This window comes from Prionailurus viverrinus, chromosome D2 (genome assembly GCF_022837055.1).
Source record: "Prionailurus viverrinus isolate Anna chromosome D2, UM_Priviv_1.0, whole genome shotgun sequence".
Lineage (NCBI taxonomy): Eukaryota > Metazoa > Chordata > Mammalia > Carnivora > Felidae > Prionailurus > Prionailurus viverrinus.
In genome coordinates this window covers 11398516-11422388 of record NC_062571.1, presented here as the reverse complement: position 1 = coordinate 11422388, position 23873 = coordinate 11398516, and the positions used below count along the sequence as shown (strand labels likewise).

The following is a 23873-nucleotide window of genomic DNA, read 5'->3' as shown; positions in this document are numbered from 1 at the left end:
AAGCTGAGATATTGTGAGAGGGTTGATGGAGCGGGCTATGTGCCCAGGATCTAAGGGCAGACTTTAGTTGTTGAAAGAAATGGAGACCTGGCAAGAAAATGGACCTTGGTCATACAGCTGCGAGTAACGACTTTTACCAACCAACCACCAGGGAGCTTAGATGGAGGCTCAGATGGAGGAGCATGCAACTCTTGATCTCGGGGTTGTGAGTTTGAGCCCCACGTTGGACATAGAGATTACTAAAAGAAATAAAATAAAATCTTACGATATAGAGAGACAGAGAGAGAGAGAGAGAGAGAGAGAGAGAGAGAGAGAATACCCTGAGCTGCAGGCAAGAATACAGCTCCAGCCGACATTTTCGTTTCAGCCTGTGAGGCCCTGAGCTGGAAACCCAGCTATGCTTCCCCCAGACTTCCAGCCTGCAGACCACGGGATTGATAAATGCATATTGTTTTCAACTAGTAAGTCCGTGGTCAGTTGTTACACAATAATAGAAAACAAAGAATTCCTGAATAGTATCATTTTAGGAATGAGGATCACAAAAGAAAAGAAAGACAAGCAGATATTGAAAATAATTATTCTTTTTGTAATTCAGATATAAGACTTATAAGTATATAAGATATAAGTATATAAGATAAAATACAGATATATCTGTAATTCAGATATAAGTATTGCTCATACTTCACTGATCAAACTCAAGTGTTTGGGGATGAGTCATGTGCTCTGAAACCCTGAATTTATCTGTAATTACCTTGTGAAGAAGAAGAATCACTCACAATGTAGACGTTAGTTCCAGACTTAGTAATGTGACTCAGGATTGGGGCACCCTGGTGGCTCAGTCTGTTAACTGCTTTCAGAGTTAAGTAATATGACTTCAGCTCAGGTCATGATCTTGCAGTTTGTGAGTTCGAGCCCCGCATGGGGCTGTGTGCTGACAGCTCAGAGCCTGGAGCCTGCTTCCGATTCTGTGTCTCCCTCTCTCTCTGCCCCTCCCTCCCTCACGTACTGTCTTTCAAAAACAAGCAAGCGGTAACAAAAGTTAAATGAAAAAGAAATGTGATTCAAGATAGTTTGGATTTTCTCTCAATTCCTTATTTTGTTGTTTAATTTTATGTGTCAACTTGACTGGGCCACAGAGTGCACAGATATTTGGTCACACATTATTCTGGGTGTTTCTGTGAGGGTTTTTGGGGATGAGTTTAATATTTTTTTTAAATTTTTTTAACATTTATTTATTTTTGAGACAGACAGAGCATGAACGGGGGAGGGTCAGAGAGAGGGAGACGCAGAATCTGAAACAGGCTCCAGGCTCTGAGCTGTCAGCACAGAGCCCGATGCGGGGCTTGAGCTCACGGACCGTGAGATCATGACCTGAATCAAAGTTGGATGCTTAACCGACTGAGCCACCCAGGCGCCCCAAGTTTAATATTTAAGTTGATAGACTGAGTGAAGCAGAAAACTGAACTATCAGGTCTTCTTGGGCCTTGAACCTGGCACTCTCTGGAGTGGAACTATGCAGTTGGCTCTCCTCATTCTCAGCCCTTTGGACATGGACTAGAACTTATACCATACAGCTCTCCTGGGTTTCCAGCTACCAGCTGTAGATCTCTGGGCTTGGCAGCTCGAGCCAACTCCTCATATAAAAATTCTTTCTACATAATTAGATATTTATAATATTCTATTTATTTTCATACTAATGGTTACTATATCACATTTATTTATTATGCATGTGTTATATATAAGCATAATATATATAAAAATAAGCCCTATGTATATATTAGGAGTTATCTATATCCTATTGGTTCTTTTTCTCTGAAGAACCCTAACACAGTGATGAAAATCTCCAGACCTCAGATTTCATCTAGCTGGCTCTCTCAGAGGTTAAAATTGCCAATAATGTGGGCAGGATCTTTTAGATCAGGCTTTGTAAACTATGGTGTGTGGGTCAAATCCAGCCCACTGCTGGAGTGCCCAGGTGACTCAGTTGGTTGAGAGTCCGACTCTTGATTTCAGCTCAGGTCATGATCTCATGGTTCATGAGTTTGAGCCCCACATTGGGCTCTGCACTGACAGTACAGAGCCTACTTGGGAGTCTCTCTCTCTCTGTTCCTCCCCTGCTCTTTTTCTCAAAACAAATAAAACTGGAAAAAGAAAATCCAGCCCCTTGCCTGTTCTTCTAAATAAAATTTTATTGGAACATAGACATGCACATTTTTTGACATATTACCCATACTGCTTTCAGAGTTAAGTAATATGAAAGAAACCTTAAGACCCATTTACCCCCAAGTATTTACAGTCTAGCCCTTTACAGAAAAGTTTGCCAGACCCTGTTCTAGAATTCCTTTCGATGGTGGAGGTGAAAGTGTCAGATGGGCTGTCAGCCCCAGCAGTCCTGGGAATCCTGTGTGGAGAGCCAAAGTTAGGATGCCAGAGTGGGTGCCTTCAGAAGTAGATCTTTGTGGGGTGCCTGGGGGGCTCAGTCAGCTAAGCATCCGACTCTTGACTCGGCTCAGGTCACGATCTCAAAGTTTATGGGTTGGAGCCTCACATTGGACTCTGTGCCCATAGCACGGAGCCTGCTTGGGGTTCTCTCTCTCCCTCTCTCTCTCTCTCTCTGCCTCTCCTCTACTCACTCTGTTTCTCAAAATAAAAAAAAAGAAGTAGGTTTTTGCAAGAGGGAGAAGGTAGCTAGGGCAAAAAAAAGCATCTCTTTGATCTGCGTAATGTATATTTGATTTTCAGAGCTTGACTTTTCTATAGGATCCTACAGCAGATGCCAAAAAAAGTCCTACAGAGTTGTTTGTGAATTTCTTTGCTTCTTATCTTGTTCTGAGCAGTTTCATAACTTAGGACTTATTATACCTTTGCATATAAACCAGTATATGGTCCTACGGCAGTTCAATTCAACAAGCAATATTGAGTCTTTAACACCTTACTTAGAAACAGTAAACACAGCGCCATATTCCTCGTCTTCCTGCAAACCCCCAGAGCTACATTTGCTGGGCAAAGGCTCCTCCATGATGTCTAGGTGGGTTCTGTCTTTCATTCCTTTCTCACCAACCCAATGACCCTTAGCTTCATTTTGCATGTGAAGACAGGAGGCACGGAGAAGTTCAGTGACTTTGCATCCTCACACAAGTTCACACAAAGAAGAGACGTCTTCAGAAAGTTAGTTACAGTCCAGCCTGAGAGCGATTTGTCAACTTCTCGGGGCCTTGTCATAGACGTGAGCTAGTGACTGTGATGTCACCGAGTGAAGACACTCCGGGACAGCGCTCACAGGGAGAAAAAGTAGTTTCCTTGTAGGGTGAAGCCTTCTCTTTACCGCGTAGAATCTTTTACTGATCGTGTTTTACGATTCTATGCTAAAGTCCACTGATTGGAATTGTGTATCTTATAAAATCCTTATAAATAAATGCCAATATATGCCAAACTGTTACACAGTGCAGAGCTTGGAGGGGCTGTGCTTTTATTACTGTGCTAATGCTCGTTTTTTTCCGGGCCTCGGATGGACCCATCCTGGCTGTCAAAGGGCGTGCGTTCTACTGAGAAAGAAATGGTCCAACAGTTGAGATTAGACTTACATTGTATTTTATCGCTGAAAACACAAAAATAGCTGACTACTTTTATTTCAGTGACACTGTGATACTACTGATGAAAAGTGGAATTGATGACATAATAGGGAAAGTTTGTACTTATTACAAGAATAACCTTACAGGGCCTCTCCAGGCAGTTTATGTGATCAACCTGAAATATGAGCTCCTTAATGAAGCGTGTTATACTGGGAGATAATGTGTTATGTAGGCATAGCTTGCAGTCTGCAGCCTGGAATTTTTCAAAGTATTGTCAAATAAGGCACACACGGTCGGTTATTAGGTGCACATTTTCTTTTAATGTTTATTTATTTTTGAAAGAGAGAGAGAGGGAGAGAGAGAGACAGAGCATGAGCAGGGGAGGGGCAGAGAGAGAGAGGGAGACACAGAATCCAAAGCAGGCTCCAGGCTCTGAACTGTCCGCACAGAGCCTGATGCGCGGCTCGAACCCACAAACTGTGAGATCATGACCTGAGCTGAAGTCAGACACTTAACTAATTGACTGAGCCACCCAGACGCCCCTGTTAGGTGCACTAAAAATTCATAGTCAGTGAAATTACAGTGACTTTGAAGTTTTTTTAAAGACTTTTTAAAATGTTTTATTTATTTGAGAGAGAGAGAGAGAGAAAGAGAGAGAGAGAAAGAATACAAGCAGGGGAGGGGCAGAGAGAAGGGAGACAGAATCCACAAAGCGAGCTCCAGGCTCTGAGCTATCAGAACAGAGCCTGACACAGGGCTTGAACCTGTGAACCACAAGATCATGACCTGAGCTGAAGTTGGACGCTTAACCGACTGAGCCACCCAGGCACCCTGAGTGACTTGGAGTTTTACTGAATCATGAGGTGGAAGATTCTTTGGAAAAAAAAAAAAAATTCTGTTACAAGGGATACCAATGGCCAGTTATATTAACACATGTTTTTCTTATCAGCTGTAACATTGTTTTGGTTCATTGCAAAGATAGTCTTTCAGTGAACAGAGAGTTGCACAAGCACCTTGTTGTTTCATATCCGCATGACCTTCCCTTGCATTTTCGTGTCATTGACGCTGTTTGCATTGAAATCTCATGTGATGCTGACTGAGCCCATAGGTGCTGTTGCTATAGGTCTGTTCGCTTTCTTAGAGAATCTTTCTCTTTTCTTAGTCTTCCTGTTGACAGAAACACTTGCTATGAAGATGATCATTTAGTTGTATGAGTTTAAATATGGTCTCTAATACCATTTGGTAAACTTGTGGATCTTTAAACTTGATACTTGAGACATATTGCAGGGAAAAGGGATGATCGCTTCATAGAACAGGTGGATTTCTCCAAGTGGACCAGTTTTTAAATAAGTTTACATGTCCTTAGTGTCATTTATGATGGACTGAGATCCTTACTACATTTAGGATTTTGATATTGTAAGGTTACTTTTCAGTCTGAAATAGCCAATGCCTACTTGATATGACAACCAGTGACATTCAGCACTTGGCATGTATTTATATGGCAGACTCTGTATAAAAGCAAAGATTTCCCCAGTTGTCATTGAAGAATTGCAGGTCATTGGATTTTCTACACTTGCTGATGAATCATTTAAAAAAAATAGAAATAATGAAAGGCAAGAAGTCCCTTCAGGAGACAAATATCCAGAAAGGAGGTTCCAACTTTCCTTTTGACTTTATATTTGTGTTTTAAGTGTTAATTTCCCCCCAAATTAAAATATCATTAGATTTCTACTTATACAAATAATAAAAGGTCATTGTTAAATTCAGTTAATAAAGGAGAAGTGATGGGAGTAAAACATTTGAAGGATAATTCTTCCTATACCTTGTTATATATGATATATACAATTGTACGTAAACATTACTTAATACTGTTTTTATCTTCGAGTACATTTTAGTTTCAAGCTTAGTTCCTACATAACTTTTATTATGTGATTAACATTACTGTTTTGGTGTTCATTATTCAAGAACTTTCTCCATGTTCATATAGATAATACCTCTGCATAGATACGTATATACATACATACATGCAATAGATTTATTATGATTTATTGTTGTACAGAAAATTTATATCATTTGCTTTCTTGCATTTTACTTATCTTAAAAATACATCATAGAATCCCTTCTTTATTTTCTGTTGGTTTATTTTGTTCACTATTTAATTTCTTCAGACAACTCTTAAGGTTTTTTTGTTTTTTTTTTTTTTTTTTTTGGTCATTACTTCTTTAATAATCCAGGGATTTCAGGCCTAAATTTTTCAAAGTTTACCTGTGAATCATAGATTTGTTCTGAAGTACTCTTGTCCTCATTACATCCTAGATAAGGTCTAATTTCTATTTCCTCTCTAACCCATGAATTATTTATAAGAGTTACTGAGTTTTCCAAGTTGTTAGATTTTAAAAATCTTTTTAGTATTTATTTCCAATTTTCGTTGGTTATAATTAGAAAATAGGATGAGTACATGGCTTTACTTTTAAAAAAATCTGATAAAGGTTTTTTTTATGGCCAAGTACAAGATCTTTATTAAAGGTCGTGATTGAGTTAAAAATCTGTGTATCTATATACATATATATACACATTACATCTATATTTTATTATTTGTTATTTTTAAGTATATATCCAGAGATGCTGATTTGAGAATTGTCTATGCGTTGGAGTTTGTAAAGCTTTTCAGATTATTCTAGTATACAACCGAGGCCAAGAATCACTGCCCTAATAAAATAATGATTCTAGTCCAGTGATTCTCAGAATGTGGACCAGTTGCATCAATGTCACCTGGGAACTTATTAGAAATACAAATTCTTCTCCTTACCATAGATCTACTAAATCGGGAACTTGGGGGTAGCAACAGATTGGTTCCAGCAATCTGTATTTTAAAAAGCCTGCAATATAATTCTAATACTACAGATTGAGAGCCACTAATCTAAACCAGTAGCTTGACAGTGGGGATGGTTTTGTCCCCCAGAAGACATTTTGGTAATATCTTGGGAACATTTTTGGTTGTTACAACTGGGGAGGGGGAGTAGAAGAGACAAGTACTATTGGCATTTGGTTGGTAGGGTCCAGGAATCAGTGAATATCCTAAGTGCACTGGACAGCCACCCACAGCAAAGAATTAGCTGGCCCAAAATGTCAATAGTGCTGCTGTGTAGAAACTGATCTGAACCATGATTTCCACACTTTAGCTTCTGATTACCACCAGTTGGAGAACTTTTAAAAAATCCTGACTCCAGGGGCGCCTGGGTGACTCAGTCAGTTAATCATCTGACTCTTGATCTTGATTCAGGTCACCGTCTCACAGTCTGTGAGTTTGAGCCCCATATCAGGCTCTGCACTTACAGTGTGGAGCCTGCTTGGGATTCCTGTCTCTCCTTCTCTCTCCCCCTCCCCAGCTACTGCACTCCCTCTCTCTCTTTCTCTCTCTGTCAAAATAAAAATAAACTTAAAAAAAAAAATCCGGACTCCAGATTTGGTTTAATTGGTCATTGGTGAGGGCATAGCATCATGTTTTAAAAAGCTATCCACATAATTGTATCTGCAGCCATGATTGAAAATCCTTGCTATGGCACTGTTTGTAGGTATACCTAAAACTCTTACGATAGATGGATCAAGGTGATTCTAAACCTACTGATCAATTTTAATATTAAAAAGGTAGACCAAGTAATCATTATTACCACCTGATGTGATGTATTAGGAAGTATAAAACACTAGACCTAGAAATCCAACGACCATTTTAGAAGTACATGTCAACACTATGAGCATGTCATCAGAAAAATCCAGAATGTAGAAACTCCAAGACAAATGGTACAGATTTTTGTCAAGAGATAATGCCAACAAGGAAAAAAGAAGGGAAAACTGTTAGTAATAGAAATTTAAGATATTTAACCAATTTGTGCATCTTGTTTATATCTTGATTTGAAAGAGCAACAGAAAAACAAAACATTTTTGAGAAAATGGAAAATATGAACAGAATGGATATTTCATAAAAGCAGATTTTACATAGGAGTGTGTGTGTGTGTGTGTGTGTGTCTGTATATCTACATATCTATATCTACATATGTATGTATGTATTTTGGGGGGGGGGTTGTATGTGAATGGGTTACTAGAGGTTATAGGTAAAACAAGGCTGGCCCTGTGTTGATTGTTGTTGACACTGTGTGCTGGGCATATTGAGATTTATCATAATACTTTCTCTACTTTTGTGTCTATTTGAAAATTTCCACAATAAAAACAATGAGAAGGAATATCTCAGTAAGTGAGAAGAAAAGTAGGTGAGAATGGTGTTAGAAAAACTGTCAAGAAGGGGCACCTGGGTGGCTCAGTCGGTTAAGCAGCCGACTCCGGCTCAGGTCACGATCTCGCGGTCCGTGGGTTTGAGCCCCGCGTCGGGCTCTGTGCTGACAGCTCAGAGCCTGGAGCCTGTTTCCGATTCTGTGTCTCCCTCTCTCTGACCCTCCCCCGTTCATGCTCTGTCTCTCTCTGTCTCAAAAATAAATAAACGTTAAAAAAAATAAAAAAAAAAACTGTCAAGATATAGGTATTTCTCCAGTGTAAAAAACCATCAATAGTCCATTGGATTTTGGACCACGGATGGCATATGATGGCCTTAGCAAATGTGTTTCATTGGAGAGGTGGATCAGGAAGCAAGTGGAGGCACAGAGATCTGACAGGAGGTGATCCATGAGACAGATATGGGGGCAAGCAGGAGAGGAGAATATGGTCAATGGTCTTATTATGTTTGAGACAGGACAGGGTTATGTGTGTTTGAATGATTGCAAACATTCAGTAGACAGAGAGAGTGCGTCTCAAGGAAGAAACAAGGAGCACATATAAGCATTGGTTTCCTTAAAACCATCTCAACAGGTTGGCACAGAGCTCAAGTTGGATAACATATGTAAATTACCTAGCATTACTTCTGTCATAATTATCGTTATGAGAGCTTTGGAATTTGGGTGTGTGTGATGTGCATTCAAAGATAATTCTCTCCTTCTGTGTGAGACTTTTTTGGTTGATGTTTATATTTTTGGTGATACTTTTCTATCTTTAGAAATTTTGCAGATTGTTATAATAAAACATTAAAATTAATGTGTTCTTATATTTCTTTACAGTGTTTGATGTATCTAGAACAGAATATAAACTGCAAATAATTATATGCATGTGTTGAAATAATAAGATATTAAACTACACATAAACTCATAGCTGAGTACTTTTATGGACCTAAGTTAAATAAGTAAGGTGAATGTGTTCACTGGAGGAGAGGGAGAGAGAGCGAGAGTGAGAGAGGAGGAGAGGTGGGCTGGGGAGAGGGAGGGGGAATAAATGGGAGTAGAGGGAGAAAATGATGTCAGAATATGTTTAAGTTAAATGTTTATTCAGGGCAAACTTAAATTGATCACTTACTGTTACTTTTGTTATTTTTATTTCCAGCTGTATCGTCTCGTGCCAGAAAGTATGACCTTATCCAAAGGCTTTCCCTTGGCTTTTTTTCTTGTAATTGCCTTGAGAAAATAGAGTCCAAGAATGACACTTGTTGAAACTGGGCTTTTTTTTTCTTTTTTTAACCAGAACTGTTCACTATGAAGGCGGTGCTGTATCTGTCCATGCACGTTCCCTGTGGAGACTAGAGACACTAAGAGTTGCGTAAGTAGAAGCCGTAAATACAGCCGAGTGCTCCAAGTGTACAAAATCCTGTGGACCTGTGCTTTTATGGAAAATACTCATGCTAACTACAGTAAACAAGCAAATGAAACACTGAGGAAGTGGTGGAGAGTTTCTACTCTTTCCCGTCTGCCTACCTTTCTTTGGCTTTCTTTGGCCTAAATTCACCAGGCAGTACACAATAATTCTATATAGTCTGCTCTTGTCTTTAGCCTTATTTGTTTTGGTGACATCATGTCATCTCAGTCTGTGAATCTCCTGGCAGAAGATGCTCCTAGGAGAGGGTGACATAAGGTTTGGAAACAGGACAGATGGTTTGCGAGCCTGTTACACATTTCAGGTCTCATGGACTCTGGATTTAACCTTCTAAAGGCACATGTAAAACAGGAAACTTGAACTTGAACGGGAGTACAGGGTTCTTACTGTCAGTCACTGCCTTTATTTACAGACATCTTGATAGCTGAGTGAGAAATTTGGACTGTAATACAAAGTCACTGTGTATTTGTTTTTTATTGAAACAAATATATATATATATATATACACACACACACATATATATATATAGGTATATATTCTAGACCTATATATATATATATATATATATAGGTATATAGGTATATATATATATATATATATAGGTATATCTTCTTTTTTTCCCTTTCTGGTGACTTCAAAAAGTTGTTCAGAGATTGACTTTCAGTTCCTTTATATAAATTCAATATTGATGATAAAGGTGTCATTTTGAACTATTTTAAATAGAATATTAGTCAGATTTTTTTTTAATGATTGGAAGGTTCAGTCCTTTGCCTAAAAAGTGCTAAGTTTTCATGTATTTTTTCCCTATTTTATTATACTTTGGAAATTATTGATTTAAGATTATAGCTTCCATGGAGGGGTATAGGGAACTGTCTTGGTACAGAGTAACTACCTTTGAAGACCTAATATTTTGAGATTAATGCTTATCTAATGATGATTAAGATAGTTTAGTAGTCTTGAAGTGCCTGGGTGGCTCAGGTGGTTATCCCTCTGACTCTTGGTTTCAGCTCAGGTCATGATCTCACGGCTCATGAGTTCGAGCCCTGCATCAGGCTCCATGCTGGCAATACAGAGACTGCTTGGGATTCTCTCTCTTTTCCTCTCTCTCTGCCCCTTTATGTATGCTCTCACTCTCTCTTAAACTTAATAAATAAACTTTAATAATAATAACAAAAGATAGTTTGGTGATCTTTAGTTGTTTTTTCTTATATATCCTATACATTAATTTTGAAAAAATTTGAAAATGTATCCTTGAACATTGTAAGTTTTGACATAGACAGTTTCTACTGTCAGTTTAAATAGATGTGTAGAATATAACTTATAGTGTGTTATAAGTAGGGACGTCTTAAAACAAAATGGGCATACCATTTTTTTAAAGTATCTTATTGATTACAAATACTGATGTGATTTAATACCCATCTTTGTTTATTGAAAACACTTGAACATAGTCTTTATTAACAGTAAAAATTATTTAAAAAATTATTAAATCATTATTTTTGTTACTCTGTTATGACCATTTTTTTTTATCCCAGTCATATTTTTTTTATGATTGAAAGACTTTTTTTTAACTCATGCTATCATACACCTATGCAACAAAAATATGTATGTAAATTAAATTGATTTTTTATATTTCTTTTCTTTAAATGTTTGTTTATTTTGAGAGAGAGAGAGTATGCAAGCAGGGGAGGGCAGAGAGAGAGAGAGAGAGAGAGAGAGAGAGAGAAAATCCCAAGCAGGCTCCTGATGTGGGGCTCGAACCCACGAACCATGAGATCATGACCTGAGCTGAAACCAAGAGTCAGATGCTTAACCCACTGAGCCACCCAGGTGTCCCTTATTTTTTACATTACTTATGATAGTAAGTCTAAAACTTCAAAAAGTTCTTCTCTATTAACCTCATTAATTATTAATTAACTGAGGATATGTTTCTTCTAAATAAATACCTACTCGATGAAATCCACCTAAATATTAAAGCTTTTGGTAAATATTGAAATTCAATGTAAAATTTTATTGGAAATGCATCTCTTAATGAGATGGAAAAAGGAGTGTCATCCTCATAAAACAAAGGGAGAGAGACTGAGCTTTCATGTGCTTTATAGGTTTTTCAGAGAATTTAGGGAAAGAGATTTTAAATATGTGTATGTATTTCCTTTACTTTGTGTTTTATAAAAATGCAGCTTAATTAGAGAAGTGAAATAGTTGATAGAAATGAAGCTTAGAGAGGTGGCATTGCCATTGGAAAACAGATTCCAGATGGGTTTTCAAATTCATAGATATCCGTACCCTTCGTGATTGTGTGCTTAAAGAAATGGAATTTTTTTTTTTTGAGCAAACGAGGCCCTAAATCTGTCTCATTTTATAGATTAAACAAAACAGAAAACAAAAGGAAGGATGTGAATTCCTGAAAACCAGACAGGGCTTCCTTTTTACATTGTCAGCCTTGTAATTGATGAACTGTAATTACATAATTCCAGATCGTTCTGGACATCTGGTCTGGATTCTGTGTCTCTACTGTTGCCGAATGTTTGAAGTTTGAAATGGGAAGCGTGGGCTTTGTTTTTAACTTTGAATTCGGATGACTGATAATGTAGAAGGAGCCTGGTCTTGTGGTCAGCCAGAGGTGAAAGGGGGCGCTTCCGAGCCTCAGGTATGCGGCTGTGCGGATTGTTTGAGAGTCCAAATGGCAGCAAGGGGTGCCTGACGCCAGAAGGCAGAGCAAGTAGCTTTTCAACCACTTAAAAGATGGAAGAGAGATGTTTTTTTTGTACCGTGTGACCCTCGATTTATACCATGTCATCTTCTTGTCGACGGTAGGAAAGCAGGTTCACTTGGAATGAATGTCATTATGTTAAAGTGTTTCTTCACGTTCTGTTGGATTTTTGAACTACTTTGACTTCACTGTTAATGTGACCGCATTTAGTTTCCGTGCCTTATTGCGTACCTTGGCCATGCAAATACTCATTTTTTCTTTATACTTAGGAAATGAGAGTCAACGATTCTCCTTATGCGTATAATGGAATTTTGCACCCAAAAGTCATTATTATGTTACAATATTTGGGGTGTTCTTTTTTTTCCTCTATAGAAGAAGGTCTCCAACTATGTATTTGTTGTAATTTATACAGCCTAGTACTTAGATATTTTGTATCACATACTCAGTAATGTTGTCATAAGTTTTTCAGTATCATGAACATTTTAATAAGGTAAGTTTCAGTTTTGGGAGTTAAATAAGATGGAACACACTTTGCTGTATTTTACCCCAACGTGAAGTTGTAGGAACATTGTAAGTACGATATGTGCTGGTTTCTGTAGTGGGAATGATCACTGCAATGAAAAATATGCCTTATGTGTCCTTCACATTTACCTTTCTTGTATGTCACAAAAAACCCACAAAAATCAAAGATGGATGTGTCGTGAGGAATGACCAAATACTCCCCATTCCTTTGAAGTCATTTCAGGTAAATGTAGATAAGACATAGGGAACAGGTTTCTGCTATGTTACCATAGGAAATTGCTTTAATGTTACTATTCCTGTTTTCAGTTTTTACTAAATATTGTCTTGCCCCCTTGATTCTCGTAGGTTTTCCTCTTTTCTTCTGGGCCATGGGCATTGCAGGCCAGCTAATTTGAGTGGCTTTAAGCTAAAGAAAATGTGCTTAGATTTTACAGAGTTTTGCCAGTGATTGTCCCAGTTCATTCCATCCCTGACATAATCCTCTTGGTGACTTGAAAGGAGTGCTTGTAAATATGTGCCCTAGTCAGTAGATTCGCACATAATATTCAGAATACCTTCTACAAGTTCTGTTGCAGAGGATTACTTTGTCAAAATTTGGGACTATTTTGAAAATGAATTTTTTATGGTAATTAAGATGAGTCATTGCTTAGAAAAGCATTCAGATGCTTCTTCAAATAATGGAAATGAATATTAAAAATAATTGTGTTTTCCAAAGCATCTGCCAAGGATATACTTAATTTTATAAGAAGGGAATGAACAGAGCTGGTCTATTTACCAGACTAGAAATGATTTAATATTCTGTTGTTGGTAACCGAACTTTAATTGCATTTAAAAAAAATGTTTATTTTTGAGAGTCAGAACATGAGAGAGGGAGGGGCAGAGAGAGAGAGAGGGAGACACAGAATCTGAAGCAGGCTCCAGGGTCCGAGCTCTCAGCACAGAGCCCAGCGCAGGGCTTAAACTCACAGCTGTGAGATGGTGACCTGAGCGGAAGTCGGACACTTAACCGACTGAGCCACCCAGGCGCCCCTAATTTCATTTTTAACAATACTGTGTTATTAGTAGGATTTGTTGGTACATGGTTATTAATTTAGTTGGTGGATTGTCCAAATTCTCTTTATAAACAAATCTGTGTAATAATGACCTTATCACAATATCTTTCTACTGTTAGTTTTCCCTGCCAATATTTGAAGCCAAAAAATCTAGGTTAGAAAAAACAGCATAAAATCGACTTAGAGTTTACTAAGATTGGCAAATTTGAAAAAAGTATTCTCAATTTGTAGAATAGGAAAAAACCTTATAATTTTTGGTGACCTTTGTAATGACCCTATATTAAAGTAAGCTTATTGATTAATTCAATCATATAGAAATCCTTCATTTCTGTAATTTTTATCTTTTCAACTTAATACATAGTGATAAAAAGCTTCCAGTGTAATTGTCTTTATAAGTCATTATCTCTGTTTCTTTTGTTTTCTTTTTTCCATTGACATGGGAAGCTTCATGACATACATTTTATGTATATATGTATGTATTTTAATGTTTTTATTTATTTTGTTTTTGAAAGAGAGGGAGAGTACTAGCAGGGTCGGGGCAGAGAGAGAGGGAGAAACAGAATCCGAAGCAGGTTTTGGGCTCTGAGCTGTCAGCACGGAACCCAACATGGGGCTCAAACTCGTGAACTGCAAGATCACGATCCGAGCCGAAGTCGGACGCTCAACCAACTGAGCCACCCAGGCGCCCCACAGACATTCTTTTTAGAGTTACATTTTTTCTCTTTATAAAGTACGTGACGGTATCCCCTTTATGTTTTTTGCCTTAAGTTCTAACTTGTTTAATAGCAACTTTACCATCACTATCTCCTTTTGAATTTATATGCATGGTAATTGCTGTCGTCCGTTTACTTTTAGTTCTTTAAAACATTATTTGATTGTCAGCATACTTCTTGTCAATGATAAGACACTGTCTTCCTTTGCACATCACCGAATTCACTGAACGTCTTGCGTATCAGAGCCTCGTTTCCCTACCTGACTTTCGTGAGTCCAAGGTTCAGATACACACGACTCAGCTGACACAGCACTGTGCCAAACAAGGATGGTCTGCATCTTGAGTTTTCTTTTCGACCCTGCCTGAAAGTTATTTCGGAAAGCAGGTTTTAACGATCATAACTTTGCTTTTTACCTTTTTTTCTGCAACCTTCGTTTGCATGTTCCGATTATTGTGTTTTGCTTTTTTCTCTCTTGACCCTTTTAGAATTCTTTTCTCGGTTTGTCCTTTTTGCTGATGAGTTTTTAGTGATATAACTGTTTCACATTATTAAAATCCAATGCCTAGGAATAGGTTTCTTTTTTCAGGTGTGTACTTTGTATATATGAGCTCCAATTAATCAGACTTAAGCGTTGACTAAATTACCACTGTTTTTCAAGTCTGTGCGAATCCAACCAAAGTTTTATTTTTCCAACAAAAGTTTTTGAGCTAGCGAATCTAAAGTATTATTTAAACTTAAAATTTCTATCATAATTTCTGTATCTGTGACTCACGATTAGATGTTAACTTGGAACATAAGTCCTTAGTCATCTTTGCATAGAGTAGTAGGTAGTGTGGTTGGTGTTCTATTTACTTAAAGGTGAAGTCCTAGAGTTAAATTTCACTCCTATTTACTTTTAGGTATGTGACATTGACTGTTAGTTAATCATTCTGGATAACCATTTTGTTATTTGTGTAATGAAATTAATACCACCAACATCCTAAGAGTTTTGAGAACATTAGGCAATATATTCAAAGCAAATTTCAATGTCCGACACATACATTTTAATTGCTTTTTCTCCTGTGATTGTGGATGCTGTTGGATCAAGTCTTAACTGTGTTTGTCAGGTGGAGTGGAAGCCACATAAGATGGGGCCAGCCCTTCCGACTACGCCATGTCACAACAGGAAAGTACCTGAGTCTCATGGAAGACAAAAGCCTTCTACTCATGGACAAAGAAAAGGCTGATGTAAAGTCAACAGCATTTACCTTCCGGTCTTCCAAGGTAAGACAGAAAATTTAATTTCGGGTTACGTGTCAGTATATTCCCATCACGTTTCTTTCAGTGTTAGAAATGCAAAAAAAGAAATGATGTAAGAACATTTTACATGTCTTTCTAAATTTCCAGTTCCTCTTCTGTCCATTCCTTTCAGTAAAACTCTGCTCACGTGTCTCACCTGGTTTATAGTTCTTTGGTTGTTTACAGAAAACGCATTCATCGGGCTTGTTTGTTTTCTTAGACTTAGGCACAGTTAGCACAAACCTCGTGCTGTTGTCATGTAACAATATGATGGGAAAACACATCAAAACTTTTTCCTCAAAGACACATTTATTTACACATCTGCTCTTCTATGCGGATCTTTCTTCTTATGTCTTTTGAATCATTTGTAGGAACAAGACGTCCTAGAAAACTCTTTAGATCTCTAATGAGAATCCCTTTGAACCAGGTGATGAGTAAAATAGAAAAAAAATACATGTGCATCAAAGTCAAGGTGGAATGCTGGTGCTCCAGCACAACTGGGCCCCTCAGTACCTCATGGCTGGTCCCCAACTGTTCAGCCCCACAATGCAGTGGATTCCCAGTCATGGTTCAGCAAAAGAGCAAATGTCCTGAACAGTGAGGAGTCTCAGGAATGGGTGAAAAATCACATGTTCAATTGACCAATGCCGAGCACCTATTGTATTCATTTTTATCATATATTTCTGTCCTTCAGTGAATGAAGGATGAAACTTGACCATAATGGTAGGAATGGGGCTGATTACTGGTTAGTTTTGTTGCAGAGATATAGAACCTGATGCCCCTGTTGTAGCTAGGAGAGACAGGAGTGTAGATAGCTATTCCGTGTGGTGAAAAATAGACAAAACTGCTAAACCTGACTGGACAGTCTCAGACAGGACCCGCGTCTGTGTATTTGTTGTATGGGCCCCACAAAGGGCTCTGAAAACTGTGTCTTGTGGACCTCTGGTGGACAGTTGCTCCTTGTCTCCCTAGTTGGGAAGCACAGTTGATCTCATTTTGAATGAGCTTGGTGTTGAGGGGCTTCTTCCTCAAGCCTACCTCAGCAGAAGAGGGGGAGGGTGCTGGTTTATCCACTGATCACACCACAGTCAGAAAAAGACAAAAAGTCAGCTCACTAAAGAGGGATCAGTTATCTGATGGTAGAAGCTCTTTTTAAGTAAAAAAAAGATGGTACCTATTACAGTGACATACAGCTTTATTGTAGAAAATGAGAAAAACTAAAGGGAACACATGACATGCTAGCAAAATATAATTTAGCAAAATAAAATCCTAGAGAAGTAGAAGAACCTGAGCAGTCATATCGCAGTGAAAGACACTGGAAAAGTTTTCCACACTGTAGCATTTGCAAAGCAAAAATCGAACAAAAATTAGAGGCAAAAGAGAAAAAGTGAAAAAGAGGCACGCTGATTGCCTCCCGTAACACATAAGGGCAAAGAATTTTTTTTTTTAATTTTTTTTTTCAACATTTATTTATTTTTTGGGACAGAGAGAGACAGAGCATGAACGGGGGAGGGGCAGAGAGAGAGGGAGACACAGAATCGGAAGCAGGTTCCATCCAGGCTCTGAGCCATCAGCCCAGAGCCCGACGCGGGGCTCGAACTCACAGACCACGAGATCGTGACCTGGCTGAAGTCGGACGCTTAACCGACTGCGCCACCCAGGCGCCCCCAAAGAATATTTTTTTTAATTGAAAAATCAGGTAATGGAAGTATAAGATATTTAACCAGGGAAAAGGCAAACACTAAAGTATAATGAAATTTACTAAAATAAGGTGGTGGAAAAGAGGGAATTTGGTGAAAAAAAAAAAAAAAGAGGAAAATACTACCATTCTTATTGTGCACAGACCAGTCCAGTAGAAAGAGGACAAGGCAGGGGCGCTTGGATGGCTCAGTTGGGTAGGCATCCAGCTTCAGATCAAGTCATGATTTCACGGTTCATGAGTTGGAGCCCCACATAGGCTCTCTGCTGACAGCAGAGAGCCTGCTCTGGATCCTCTGTCCCCTTGTCTTTCTCTGCCTCTCCCCAGCATCGCACACACACTCTCTCTCTCTCTCTGAAAAATGAATAGACACTTAAAAAAATTAAAAAAAGAAAGAGGACAAGGCAAAAAGAATAGGCTGTGCATAGCCACAGAAACCCACAGTCGACAAAAACCATAGGCCATGTAGCAAACAATTAGAAAACAAATAAATGTAAAAATAGAAAATCTAAAATGTTGACAGGTGGAGACTCAGTGTATTTGCCTTATCATTACATAAAAATGGGCTAAAATTACAATTTAAAACAATTTCATATTGGATCATGAAGTATAAATAATGCTGACATAATGAGACACTTCTAGAACAATTTTATCTGGAAAGTTTGTAAATTACAAGATGGTTAATTGAATGTCTGATTTAATATCAGATGAGGAGAAATTCAGGCAATGAAAGCATTGAGTGAAAAAAAGAAGGATGCTTCCTAGTATCAAAGAGCAGAATTCACTGAGGATGTAAACGGTTACCAAATCTTTATACCAAATAAAATGGCATAGTATTAATATTCAGTAAGCAAAACCTATAGGAGATACAAGAGGAAATAAAGAGAAAAACCACTGGTAGGATACATGAAGTCTGTAATTTAATTGTTTTTAGTGGGGGGATTGTTTTACTGAAATAAAATAGAACCTGTGAAGGTAAGTTTCATCATTCTTTGTTATGGCAAAAGCTTGGAAAAGACTCAGATATTCAACAAATATAGTTGATAGGTAAGTGGTATTAGCTCTTAGAATATACAGATCTGGAAAAATATCCATCATAATATTGTTGAGTTAAAATAAAAAGCAAATCGTAATGTAACTTTAAAAAATTATTTATTTATTTATTTTTACTTAAAGAAATCCTTGGGGTGCCTGAGTGGCTCACTTGTTTAGGCATCTGACTTCGGCTCAGGTCATGATCTCGCAGTTCATGAGTTCGAGCCCCATGTTGGGCTCTGTGCTGACAGCTCAGAGCCTACATTCTGCTTTGGATTCTGTGGCTGTCTCTCTCCCTGCCCCTCCCCTGCTCACACTCTGTTTTCTCACTTCTTCAAAAATAAATAAACATTAAAAAAATGAAAAAGTAATTAAAATCTATGATGAAAATTGTCGTGCATTTACATGATAAAGAAGCATTGAATTTACAACCAACTAAAACAGAATAAAAAGTCTTTAATTATAGATGAAATTATTTTTAAAATATTTTTTATATTGTCAAGATTTTAGAGAAAATAGTGTAAATTGATTCTCTCATCCCTGTGTTCATTTCTACATTTGAACATGGCCCCTGGTCTTTGAAATAAAGACACTTAAAGGTGTATATATGATGGAATACTAACCTCAAATAAGGCTGCCATTGAGATTAATGATTATGGATCAAATGGCAGAAATAGAAAGAACAAAACATTTTCGGGATGTAGTTTTTATTATGTCATTTTTACTTGGAATTTTTTATTCTTAGTTCAAAAAATTTTTAAGATGTTTTAAAACATGCACACTTGTGCAATGAAAATAAGTATAACAGCTAATAACTTATTATATGCCAAGTAGTGTACTAAGCACCTTAAGTGAATTATCTTGTTTAATCCTAGATCAAGCCTATGAAGCTTAGATACTTTTTTCATTTTAATTTTTCATTTTAATTTTTTAATTAATGTCTTATTTAGAGAGAGAGAGAGCAAGAGCAGGGGAGAGGGGGTAGGGGGAGAGGGGCAGGGGGAAAGATAGAGAGCATCTCTCTTGGGGGAGTTGATCCCACGACCCTGAGATCACGACCTGAGCTGAAATCAAGAACCTGATGCTCAATCAACTGAGCCACCCACCCAGGAACCCCATTATTTTTAATCTTCATTATGCAGATGGGAACCAGTGGCTTGGGTGAGTTGTGTGACAGCTCCAGATTTTGGATGCAAATACTAAAACTAAAACCCTCTTTAATAAGAAAATTAAAGATATAATAATAATAATAATAATAATAATAATAATAATAATAATGGCAGGTAGAAAATATATGTTGCTCACTTGGAATAGTCTGACTATTATGGTTGTTTAGGGATTGATTAAATACCTAAAATATAAAAACAAAGTGGAGAATTTTTTTTCTTGTCAAAATAGTTATGCAAAGTTATGGAGATGGATTTTGTATCTAATCAGGATTAAATTCAAAATAAACTTTTTCAGTTACCTTTTTTCAACAATGTTTGATAGCATAATAGAAAATAATGCCAACTCTAATTTTACAGAAAATAGAGAAATTCAGTAATAGTTTTTATGCTGATTCTTTCTAGTGGCAATCTGCACAAGAATGAGCTCACTGAAACCTTTTGTGGTTAAGATAAGGTGTAGCAGTCAAAGTTCAACCAGAGAAGCAGAGCCAGCGTGAGACATGTATATATTAAGGGATTTTTATTATGTGGATTTGCTTTATGAGATTGTGAGGGCTGGCCAAGTAAGCCTAGAGTCCGTAACGCAAGTGGCTGGAAAGAAAGGTCATGATTGGGATGGAACGCCATGGGCCCTAGCTGCTTAGGGAAAGCCTAAGCCTTCTTTAAAGGGTTCGCCTGATTGACTGTCACTCACCCATAGTATTTGTTCACAGTCAATTCAATACAGACTTTAGTTACATCTGCAAGATCGTCTCACCTATGCCATAGAACATAATCTGATCACAAGTGCTATCCCATCATACACACTGGCCCAGCCCACCCTCAAGGGGTGGGGTTTATCCAAGATATTAGAGGACTTCTAAGGCACTGTGACCTTGTTTGCCACGAGGGAAACCCCTCAAAGATCCTTCCAGCACAAGAAATGTTTTAAGGCCTTTCTCTCTACAAACACACCCACCAGTGTATCTTCGTGAGATTTCTAAACAAACGCCAGGGACAAAGAAAGCTATGTATTTTTTATACACCTGCCTTGGATGGACCGAGCTTGGCCTGGCATATCGGTTCCAGTAATTTCTCTGACCCCGTTACATTTTTAGATTCACATTTTTCAGTGACCAACCCTTTTATGTTTAAGTACGGCACCATATAAAAGCAAAAGGGTATATATATATTTTGACGTTGAGCTTTTAGTTTCCCTAACTTTAACGATTATTTAACGGAGAACTGGCTATTACAAAAACAAACACACCGTCCTCTAAGGATAAAGGCCTTTTTTTTTTCCTTCCTATCAGCCACTTGGTAGAATAATTTGGATCGATTTAAGGATGGTGTAATTGGAAGAATCTCACTGAACTACCTGGTTCATATAATGAGAACATAATCCTGCATGACTAGCTTAAATTTCTTAATGGGCCTCATTTGGTATATGTAATGCCTGTATATCACTTCATATGGACAGTTGATCACAAATAGTTTTGGCCTTACTAGTCAATTTCATATGCCCAATGCCAAAATGTCACTTAATATTTTTCACGCTGATCTTTTTTACTTCTAAAACTCTTTTGGTATTCATCAGGAAATCACGTTTTCTAAGCATTCGTAAGTGGAATTATTTGAATGTTAGACTTGGGAATAGTTTCTGAGGGGGTATGCGATTTTTTTCCCCAAAAATTCATTTATTAATTTAGTAAATCTTTGTTGAGAATCTAGGATTTGCAGGGACTGTTCTGCTCCTGGGATATGGGCCACTGAGGTGAAGGAACCAGACATATGATTCATGCCCTTGAAAAACTAATTAATAGTCAATGGGAAAGAAGGCAGTTGAGAAGTAATTTCAGTGAAGTGCCAGTATCTCTGTCTGGTTAAAGTATTGTGAGTTATGGTTGTCCATGAATCACAAGAGAAAATGTCCAAAAGATCAACTAACAGTAAAAATAGAATCCTTTTCAATAACTCTAGACTGTGTCAAAAAAGTTGTTTTCTTTCTGAGCATTTTTTTATGGTCCTCAGATCTCAAGATTATTCTTTATAGGATGGAAAATGAGACTATTTAAAAATGTATGGATGTTAATGAATGCTAAAATAATAGGATCTAAACACTTCCTCAATTAAATGCAGAAGGTATGAGAATTAAATCTTTATCTGGTCTTTTGAGGAAAGTTTTTACCTAATGGCAAAGTACTTATTATGTCAGAGTGCTTTTAAAAGCATTCTGATATTGGGGTGCCTGGGTAGCTCAGTTGATTGAGCACCCACCATTGGCCTAGGTCATGATCTCACGGTTCATGAGTTTGAACCCCACATGAGGCTCGCTGCAGTCAGCCTGTCAGTGTAGAGCCACAGAGCCTGCTTTGAATCCTCTGTCCCCCTCTCTCTCCCCTGTCCCTGCTTGTGTTCTCCCCAAAATAAATAAATATTTAAAACATACATACATACATACATACATACATACATAAATAAATGCAATCTGATCTTGAGATTGGAAAATTTCTACTGACCTACTTTCAACTTCATTGTCTCCTTAGTAATTCCAATTTGATGTTAAGCTGATCCAATTAATTTTAAATTTCAGTTATTGTTTTCATTTTGCTATTACATTTCATTTTATGTAGTTTATACTTCTTCACCTGAGAGTCCCATCATTTTATTCATTATGTGTATATTTTCCTTTATGTCACTGAACATATTTTATACTTACAATGGTCACTTTGAAGAGTTTGTCTGCTGGGTTGCCTTGGTGGCTCAGTAGGTTGAGCATCTGAGTCTTGATTTCGACTCAGGTCATGATCTCACGATGGTGGGGTCGAGCCCTGCATTGGGCTCCCGCGCTGAGCGGGGAGCCTGCTTAAGATTCTCTCTCTCTCCCTCTGCCTCCTTCCCCCTAAAATAAATTAACAAAAAATAAAGTCCTTGTCTGCTAATTGTAAGGGCTATCTGTGCGTCATTTCTATTCCCTATCGTTATTCTGTTTTCTTTGGTATGGGTCACAGTGGTTTTGTTTTCTTAATTTAGTATGATCACTTTTTCTTGTGTTTCACATATACTAATTTTTGACAGTATCTATTGGGTATTAGAAATGGTAGGTTATAGAGACTCTGAATTTTGTTAAGGTTTTTTTCCCCCCCTGAAGAGTGATTTTAGTTTCAGCAGGCGGTTAACCCTGTTGGACTGAAACTCCAGTTTTGTTCTCTGTTTTGCAGTGGGCAGTTGCTTGTATTTTTGCACAGTTACGTCAGCTTTCATCTGCTTTTATTCCGCAGGGCATAGTTTAGTGGTCAGCAAGAATTTGGGTGAATTTTATAAGCAGACTTCGCAGATACCTTTTCACTACAGGATTTCGCTCATCTAATTTTCCAGCTGCTTGTGAGCCTTATGGTGTGTTCTCTGATATCTCAAGCCAGTAAGGCAGCAGATTCCTTCTGCATGAGCCGCAAGCAGATTGGGCAGGGTATGTCCCAAGGCAAAAGGCAGCCTTTAAAGTTTATTTATTTTTGAGAGAGAGAGAGAGAGAGAGAGAGAGAGAGAGAGAATCCCAAGAAGGCTCTATGCTCTCAGCATGGAGCCCTATGCGGGACTGCCCTACACAGGGCTTGATCTCAATTGTGAGATCATGACCTGGACCAAAATCAAGGGTCAGATGCTTAATCAGAGGAGCCACCCAGGCATCCCAAAAGGCAGCTTTAAAAAAATCACATGGGCACTATTTTTCTTTAGAGAGAAAAATATTCTCCGATTTCTCCCTGCTTTTGATCCCTCTTAAGGATCTTCAGATAGATTCTGGAAAGTATGTCTTCTAAATTTTACAATTGTTCTCTCTGGGAGGAGTAGTCCAACTCCACTACTCTATCATTTCCCAAAGCCAGAATAATTAAAAAAAAAATAACATGTGTTGAGTGAATGCAGAGTATTAGTAAAATTATTACTTGTCTAACCTGGATACCTTATTTCTAGTAAAACAGGCTAGTTTTATGTTAGGTGCTTTTAGTAGCTGTCATATTCTTGACTCATGTTTTGCCTCTGCTTATAGTTGTTCAAAGCATCTGGATTATTTTTACCTGAATTTCTCCTTCCCCCTAAGTCTGAGTTACAGAAAATGACAGGAAAGAAAAGAAAGAAGGAGCATCAATGGCCTTTATTCTTTCATACAGCAAATAATCACTTTACTTTTTTCTAATGTTATTTTAGCCATTGTTGCCTGACCTGAGGCTCAGAGATAGTCACTAAGACACTCTACATGACGTACCATGGTTAAAACTAATTCAGAGAGAGATGTGAACTATTTAATAAAAAGCAAGCGAAGCATAACTTTACAATTAGTAATTGTGACTTCTCAAAACACAATCCACAGTCTGTAAAAGTAGGCTACCAACTAACTCCCTTGGATAAAAAACAAAAAAACAAAACAACAAGAAAAAACAAGAAAGTTAGAATG

The 23873-nt window shown here is 37.7% G+C and overlaps 1 protein-coding gene across 1 annotated transcript in view; it reads left to right on the top strand.

Moving 5' to 3' along the window:
• Positions 1-23873, top strand: part of RYR2 (ryanodine receptor 2) — a 756803-nt gene that overhangs the window by 345644 nt on the left and 387286 nt on the right. Inside the window, exons 11-12 of the mRNA XM_047824653.1 lie at positions 9135-9209; positions 15367-15523. Coding sequence (XP_047680609.1) covers positions 9135-9209; positions 15367-15523 — 232 coding nt within the window. The remainder of the gene's footprint in view (positions 1-9134; positions 9210-15366; positions 15524-23873) is intronic.